An 8337-nucleotide genomic window follows, 5' to 3' on the forward strand; every position below is an offset into this window, starting at 1 on the left:
AATTAATTTGCCTAACTTTTTTAGTTATGCTCAATATTGTCAATAAAGAGAGAAGTAGTTGTAGAATTGGATGCGTTACATAAAGAATGACCCCATGATTACAGCAATTATCTAATCAATATATTATTGGAAATAATTTAAGTTTAGCTCTCTTCATGATTGACAATAATTTTATACTGTTTGAAAGTTAGTTGATTCAGCTTTTCCTCTAATTCAGCTTGTATAACATTTCTTTTTTTACACCTGGATTTTTTTTATAATTATTTTACCAGGGAAATTCTAGTCGATTGATACCTAACCTAGCCCCTCACCAATTATAGTGCCTACTTTCCTTGACTAATATTAATTCAATGGTGGTAAATAAATAAAATAATTGAAGATATATTATAATAAACATATTCAAAACAAATTATTTCATGTGGTATTTAATATAATTATATTATGTGAAATAATTTTAATTCTTTCTAATTTAATTAAAGATTTTTTTTTTGTTATTTCTCATTTTAACATTTTTTCTTATGAATGATTAGAATTATCTTACATGATATGGTGATATTAAATAACACATGAGAGTCCATTTCCTAAAAATGAGAAGCTATAAAAAAGTATTCTGAAAAAAATAATAATATTTACGTAAGTTTTAAGCGATAAATTATTTACATGTACGATTGTAATACTTTAACCATAAAAAAGGATAATATCTAATTTTCTTAAAGGGGCCATTTGGTACACGGATTTTTTCCGGATTTTCGAGAAATTGAAATTTTTTAAATTTTAAATTTTCAGATATTATCATAAATTAAATGTAAAAATTATATTTTTAAAAATTGAGATTCCCGGACAAATAAAAATTTCTCCTGTACCAAACGTCCCCTAAAGTTTTACTTATAGAAAAACTATAAATTTCTTCCTTAAAATGAACTGATCAGCAAATGTTAATCTAGATTCTGTGCATTTTATAAAATAAACAGATAATTTAATTCTGTAGGAGGTGATTACCGTTACCTTTCCCATTTTCACTATTGTTTGTGTTTGGTGGGGAAAACGAGACAAAAAATAGATTGGTTTTAGAGGAAGGTTATACTTACAACCTCTTATAACCATATCTTAACACCGTTGATTTCTGACAATCAACGGTTAAGATTTATTATAAATTAATAATTAATTAATAAATTTAATTTCTAAAAATCTTAACCGTTGATGGACAAAAATCAACAGTTAAGATATAAGTTGTAAGAAGTTATAAAAAAAAAAAATTATAAATATAATCTTAGTTTTAACAGGAAAATCGTCGTTCGTGAATTAATATACAGGAACGACGTCATTTAAACTCCGTTTGTTTTGCCTTCTCTCAAACTTCACGTTCGGTTTAAGACTCGGAACGTTTCGTCAATTGTCCGGAACACAAGAGAGATCGCCGCGTGTCGCCGGAATGATAACCGCTTCAAAAAAAAAAAACAAAAAACATAGACTTTAGTGTCTGTCACGATTGCTTGTATGGAAAAGTCTCACAGACGCTGACGTGTTCACATTTATTCTTCGTAAATTCGCCGCTCTCTCTCTCTCTCTCTCTCTCTCTCTCTCTCTCTCTATTGAGTCTTCCATTTTCATTGTTTCTCTCTCTCTCTCTCTCAGATTTTTGTTCAGAGATAGGGTTTCTTTTCCTTTACTTCGAAACCAAAAGCTGAACTCCCTCTGGTACGTTCCTTTTCATGTTTCACTCTCAGTCTCGCGCTTCAATGTTGAATTTGCATGTGATACTGAATTGCCGTGTTTTACTGATTCGTGTGGATTCTTTTTTCTTTTTCTTTGTTTACTTTTTTGCTATCCGAAAATTGAATGATCTGCAATGCAGATTTGTTGCCGTTTTGCTATTTTCTTTAAATTTTGAGATTCCCTGTCTCTTGAGAATTTTAGCGTAGCTTAGCTATTTATTTAGACAGTCTCTGAAAATTTTAGCTTATATTTTTGTTGTAGATAAAAATTGAATAAAACTTTATTATTAATATTATTGTTGTTATTATTATTATTATTATTTTGGCAGGCTAACACTTTAGCAGCAATATCTTCAATTGCAAATTTTGAAAATGCTTGTGATTCCCTTCCTTGATGGGGCTAATACTGACGATGATGATAGCAGGGAGAGCAATGTTGATGGAAAATGTGATTCAAATCCATGGAAATGTAAAATGGCCTGTTTCTGAGTCCCTTTGATTTCCCCACCTGCTGTGCAAATTTTAGTGCATTTGAATCAGATGGGTTGGAAAGATCTGTATGTTTGTTAGAAGAAAACTAATATAGAAATGGCTGTTGCTGGTCTTCACAATGTGGCTGTGCTTGAATCTACTTTCCTTGGGGATTCCCATTCTCAGTCATCTGGGAGGCAAGGAGATCGAGGGAGGGGAGGCACCCGGTCATCTTCACTCTTGCAAATGTGGCGAGAGATTGAAGATGAGCATGTGGTGAGACGAGTTCAAGGAAGACCTGGAGAAGTGTTACCCCAACAAAGGAGTGATGGGTTGGTTGCAGACCTCTCACAGGAAAATTTGCCAGATAGCCACCAAAGGGAAGGGCATATGATAGAAGATGCAGTTTTGGGTGAGAATGAATCTGAAGCGTGGTCACAGTCACAAAGTCAGAATGAGTCCCATGATGAACCGGAGGAACTAAACAATTCTAGCTTCGAAAACTCTTCTGATTTAGGAGAAGTTGAAAGGGAAAGAGTGAGGCAAATTTTCAGGGAATGGATGAATAGTGGTTCTAGGGGTCATGCATCAAATATTTCCCGAGGAAATAGTGGTTCAAGGGGAGAATGGCTTGGGGAAACTGAGCAGGAAAGAGTGAGTATCATAAGGGAGTGGGTACAGATGAGTAGCGAGCACAGAGGTGTTTCTTCTGGGGAAAATAGAGAAGAACAGTCTTCTGAAATTGGTACCCAAATCGAATGTGTTAGTGATGGATTTGTAGTTAATCAGAATGAGGGCCAAACTGAGCATACACGGAGGGGGATCCGTAAATTATGTGGCCGGCAGGTTCTGCTTGATATGCTTAAGAAGGCTGAGATGGAAAGGCAAAGAGAAGTTAAGGAATTGTTGGACCATCAGGCAGTATCTCATTTTCCTCATCGCAATCGCATTCAGGTTTGTCCATTAAATGATTGATATCTTTTTTGATAATATTTATTTACTTTTTATGTACAATATGGGTATATAATGTGGATGTTGGACCTTTTTTTTTCCATGTGATGAGTAAAATATTTGCTTTAGTTGAGTTAGAGTGTTAGAAAGCAACCATAAGTGAACATTTTGGTTTTATCTTTTAAGCTCATTTGTAGGGGAAGTTGAAGCAAAACAATTTTATTGTACGCATAGTAAACAGAGAATTGTAGTATGTACATTATAAAAAGAAACATTCCTATAATCTGAAATTCAAATAATTTAGAAAACCTAAGAAAGAAGAAAGAATCTGAATCCATTTGAACTAAGAATTTAAAATGTAGGACTTCATTTGAATACAAGCTTTGCTCTTGTAATTGACGATTATTTGTTTAAAATATTTTCAGGCCTTGCTTAGAGGCAGATTCTTGAGAAATGATAGATCGATTGATAATAACAGGTCCATGTCCATTGCAGAAAGTGAATTAGGCTTATTGAGGCAAAAGCAGACTGTATCAGGTCTAAGGTATGCAGTTCATATTGCCATTAAGTTGAGAAGAAACTAATTTTTATTTTTATGTGAAATCTTCTGGATTTATTTATTTCTCTCCCAACTTTTATATTTGTGACCTTTATTACTTTCCCAATTTCCTTGTTTTTCGCTTAAATAGGTCAAACATCATCAGCTGACTTTCTCTTCTATTTTAGATCTATAGCTGACATGCACTGAGATTCTGCTAAATTGTCCATCTTTTGAATGTCTAATGAGTTGTTTCAATTATTTTTGATATATATATATATATATATATATATATATATATATATTACACTTTCTAACCTGAAGTATAATGACATATGGGTACACATCTGTTGTATTTGTTCAAGCATGTGGTCACTTCAATTTGCTGCAACAAAAGATATAACTTGTGTTATCATATTCATATTTTTGCTAAATGAGACATTAAAGCACGAATATTGTTATAAGATAACATTATCATCTAAAACATATTAACGCGATTATAAAACTTCTTCTAAGAAAGACAATAAAGCATTGAAATGAAGGAGGTGAATCCTTTTTATATCAAAAATAATTTTTTCATGTTTATTTTCTTCAGGTTTGCTCATGACCTTGCTTCATGAAAGTTTCGTATTCGTCCATATATCTTTTTCAGTTCACTGGAAGAAGGTTTTATTTGTTGTAGTTGAAAAACAAACTACGACATTTTATAGTGTGTATTTTGTTGGGAAATGACCGATTGGTGGTTTAAGACAACCACTGCTTGAGGATCATTTTAAAATTAATGTTATGTCAAATGCATCCAAATTGTTGAAATAATGTTCTCTCTCTTATTTTCCCTTAAACCAAATGAAGTGTAACTGTTCTTTGTTGCTCTAGCTTTACTGCTTAAAGCTGCTGGTCCTTTTTCCTTCCATCTTTTTTTGTTGTTTTATGTATATGCTTTATGCTGATGACATTAACTTGTCTTCTGAACAGGGAAGGATTCTTTTTTAGAAAGGACAATTTGGGTTGCAGTCAAGTAACCACCAACCTGTCTGATACCTCATCTGACAGTGATGTTGATGTTAATACATCTGAACAAACTGGAGCTAGCTGTTCACAAATGTTCCCAACTGAACCTTCTGAGCAATCAGAGCCTAATAACAGGGGAAGTGACAGACTTGGGATATCAGGCGGTCAAAATTGTTCACAAGGAACTACTTGTGAGAATTTAGATTGTCAAGCCTCTACTGTTCTTGGAGAAACAAGTTATTGGGAATCGTCTTCCAGTATCTGGGTTAAAAGAAGAGATGGCACTGGACAAAATGTTGATATGATGCCAACCGTAGATATTGCTAATGATCCGACCCTACCAAGCTTGCAAAGTGAAGATACAGAGCATGACAATATTCAAGAACTAAGTGAGATACAAACCCAGCAATCTCAGCTGGGTGATATAACTGATGACGAAAGCAACTTATCAAATCATAACAATCATGGAGAGGGCAATATTGTTGATGATGTTGTTTTGATTGAAACTGTTGCTCTGGATGTGGAGCAACAGGAAGATGTTATTATTGAAAATGATGGGAGTGATTGGCATCAAACTAACGTTGAATGGAGAAATAGCACCCAGGATAATGTGGATGATAATCAGCTCAGTAGCACATCAAATGAATGGCCCCAAAATATCTTGGGAAATGAAGACAGAGAAAATTCTCGTCCGCAAGAGCAAGAAGGCCCCGAAATGTGGCAGGAAGATGGTGGCTTTCAAGAGGCTGTGGAAATTTGGTTGGGAGGACCTTCTGACCATGATGTAGCTCCAGTTGGTAGAATTCATGGATTTTATTTTCCAGAAGATGACAATGTGTACAGTGTTGAACTCAGGGAACTGCTGAGTAGGTATGTAGACATCACTAGAGAGTTTCGGCAGATCTCCTTTTAAAATGAAATTATAGTAAACATTTCTTTTCCTTTTGCAGGAGAAGTGTCTCAAACCTCCTTCACAGTAGTTTTCGGGAAAGCCTTGACCAATTGATACAAACATATGTTGAAAGGCAAGGTCATGCTCACGTTGAATGGGAGCTGCAAGAAACAACCCCATCTTCTCCTTTGGCAGAACGAGACCTGGAACAGCAGAGTAGGGATCGGATTGTGGGTCCAGAGGATGCTGTTAATAGTTCACTTGACCTCCCCTTGCCACCAACACCTCCTCCTCAGCCTCTATGGGATCGACACTCACGTCATGACAACTGGTCACGGAATTACTTAAATAATCAGCGGCTAGGAATTGTATGTTCATTTGCATGATATAACTGCTTTTCCTTAGCTAATGTGCTATGGTCTTGACAATAGGTTGTCCCCTAGTCGTCTTATTATTTGAATAATTTTCGGATTTGATATTTTTGGCAGGAGTGGGATATTGTTAATGACTTGAGAATTGACATGGTTAGGCTACAGCAAAGGATGAATAATATGCAGAGAATGCTAGAGGCCTGTATGGATATGCAGCTTGAGTTGCAGCGCTCAATAAGACAGGAAGTTTCTGCAGCCCTCAATCGCTCAACTGGTTCATCAGGTCTGCAATTTTTTTTATCCCTTTCATGTTTTATATCCTTTTTCCATAGCCTTTCTACCTGACCTGTGATGTTAATCTTTAAGAAAAATAACTTTTCTCTATTGATAGTCTTAGATGACCAAGTTAAATTCATCACAGGAATGCATGACCATGATTCACCAGATGATAAATCTAAATGGGAATGTGTGAGAAAAGGACTTTGCTGTATATGCTGCGAAAGCAAGATTGATTCTTTGTTGTACAGGTACAATTCGGTGTCAGTTTGACGGCATCAGTAGCTAGTTTGTACCTGATGTTGATCATTTACATGTTGTTGTGTTTATCTTGCAGATGTGGGCACATGTGCACATGCTCAAAATGTGCCAATGATTTGCTCCAAGGTAGAAGAAAGTGTCCAATGTGTCAAGCACCAGTGGTGGAAGTGATACGTGCTTATTCTATACAATAATTTTGACATTAAAGGGTCGCAGTTATTACAAATTACAGGATCCTAACAAGTTATATCTCCTGGACGTTTCCAGGTACTCTCTTCTTTTTTTTAAATTTTCCTGTTTCTTGGGTGGGTTACTGTATTTATGTCGAGTGCACCAATGGAACACCTGATGACTTTGGGGCCATGATTCTGAAATGAATAAAAGTATATTTTGTTTGATTTGTGTGTTTGAGAAACCCACTCACTTTCACAAAAAAAATATGTTGTAAACTGAGATGTTATTCCCTTTCTTAATGAAGCGTAGTAGCCTACCCAGATAAAAGCAGATTTACTTGACAAGTGATGGCTTATTTCAACTCGGGTCATATATTATCTGGAAAAACTTTTTTTTTCATAACTAATTGACATTTTGTTTTGGTATACTATCCGATTGGAAACAGAAAACTTTCACACCTGGATAATTGATATCTCTATACAATATGGGAAAATTATTTGTCCTTCTAAAGACAGTCATTTCAATTAAAATTATTATTATTTATTTAATATTTAAATTAAAAAAAACCTCCCGCTTTCTTCGAAAAAAGAAATCTCTTATTTTCTTTCATAATGATTTTTGTTTTTCTCACCATAAAACATAATAATTTTGAATAAAATGATGCAATTCTATGTCCTCTCATAAAATATTGCAAAACATATGTGTTCATAATACAATTCTATTTTTTTTCTCAAATAAATTACTCAATAATATTATAATTTTATCATAATTAAATTATATAGGTGTAATTTACCAAAAATTAATAAAATAAAATTATATAGGTGTATAATAATGCTAATTTTTAATAGTGAACATATGCATAACTTAGGTCATCATCATAAATCCAGAATTTGGGAGAGACTTTAAACAAAATAACCCCAACATATAGCTATTATAAACATGATTTTATATTATTTTACCAACAAAATCGGAATATGTGAAAAAGAATTACTTTTACCAAATAACCTAAAACAGGTAGAGATTTACTAGAAGATTGTTTGGAGAATAGACCGTCATGCGAGATTATTAAACTAGTTGATATTTGAAGCCTTGAAGAATGAATTGTTGGAGAATGTATTTTATGATTTTATTTTTTTTAGTATTGGATTATATGATTTATTAAAATATGTCAAGAAATGCATATTTTTCTTATTGTAATGTTTGATGTGACTTGAGAAGATGATTCCAAGAATATCCAATATTCTCAGTTTGATTGTGTTATGATTTTTTTCTCCCTTAAAACTGTTTTGTAGAATAGTTATGAAAACTTATATTTTTTATTTTGATAGTTAAAAATCAAAACATAAAATAAAACCAACTCAGACATATTCTCTAAATTAATTTTAAAACAAATAAAAAAATCACAATTTTTTTTTACAAAATAGAGATTATCAAATGAGTTTTTTTATTTTGAAAACAAAAAAATATTTTAAAAAACAGGTTGGAATGAGAGCATGTTTCGATCTTCTTTAGTATCATATTTGAAACGGTTCAAAGTCTTAATCCTGTATCTGTCCTAAATAGGATTATCTCTCGTAGAGAAAAAAAATTATTATGCTCCTGCCCCACCATTTATTCAGTGGTCCTTTTTTATAAATGAAAAAAATTCTTCCATTTTTATTCCTTTCTTTTTGATTT

The 8337-nt window shown here is 33.3% G+C and overlaps 1 protein-coding gene across 2 annotated transcripts; it reads left to right on the forward strand.

Moving 5' to 3' along the window:
- The first annotated feature begins 1505 nt into the window (after positions 1 to 1505).
- Positions 1506 to 6884, forward strand: LOC133291176 (uncharacterized). Of its 2 annotated transcripts, none has more exons than XM_061489389.1 (8): positions 1506 to 1698; positions 2045 to 3140; positions 3563 to 3681; positions 4651 to 5556; positions 5637 to 5946; positions 6067 to 6232; positions 6371 to 6476; positions 6563 to 6884. In XM_061489389.1, exons 2-8 carry the CDS (start codon positions 2304 to 2306, stop codon positions 6678 to 6680), a joined length of 2562 nt encoding a protein of 853 aa, XP_061345373.1. In that variant the 5' UTR covers positions 1506 to 1698; positions 2045 to 2303; the 3' UTR covers positions 6681 to 6884. The 2 variants fall into 2 exon arrangements, with proteins under 2 accessions (XP_061345373.1, XP_061345374.1); XM_061489390.1 differs by having other exon boundaries at positions 2141 to 3140.
- Positions 6885 to 8337: the final 1453 nt, after the last annotated feature.

This window comes from Gastrolobium bilobum, unplaced genomic scaffold, assembly GCF_033153095.1.
Source record: "Gastrolobium bilobum isolate Gb01-03AN ecotype WA unplaced genomic scaffold, APGP_CSIRO_Gbil_v1 utg1383, whole genome shotgun sequence".
In the NCBI taxonomy this organism is placed as follows: domain Eukaryota; kingdom Viridiplantae; phylum Streptophyta; class Magnoliopsida; order Fabales; family Fabaceae; genus Gastrolobium; species Gastrolobium bilobum.

Coding starts and splice junctions, on each gene's coding strand:
- LOC133291176 (XM_061489389.1), top strand. CDS start 2,304: ATGGCTGTTGCTGGTCTTCACAATGTGGCTGTGCTTGAATCTACTTTC. Junction 5,557..5,636: donor CTCAGGGAACTGCTGAGTAG/GTATGTAGACAT, acceptor TTCCTTTTGCAG/GAGAAGTGTCTCAAACCTCC. Junction 6,233..6,370: donor TCGCTCAACTGGTTCATCAG/GTCTGCAATTTT, acceptor AATTCATCACAG/GAATGCATGACCATGATTCA.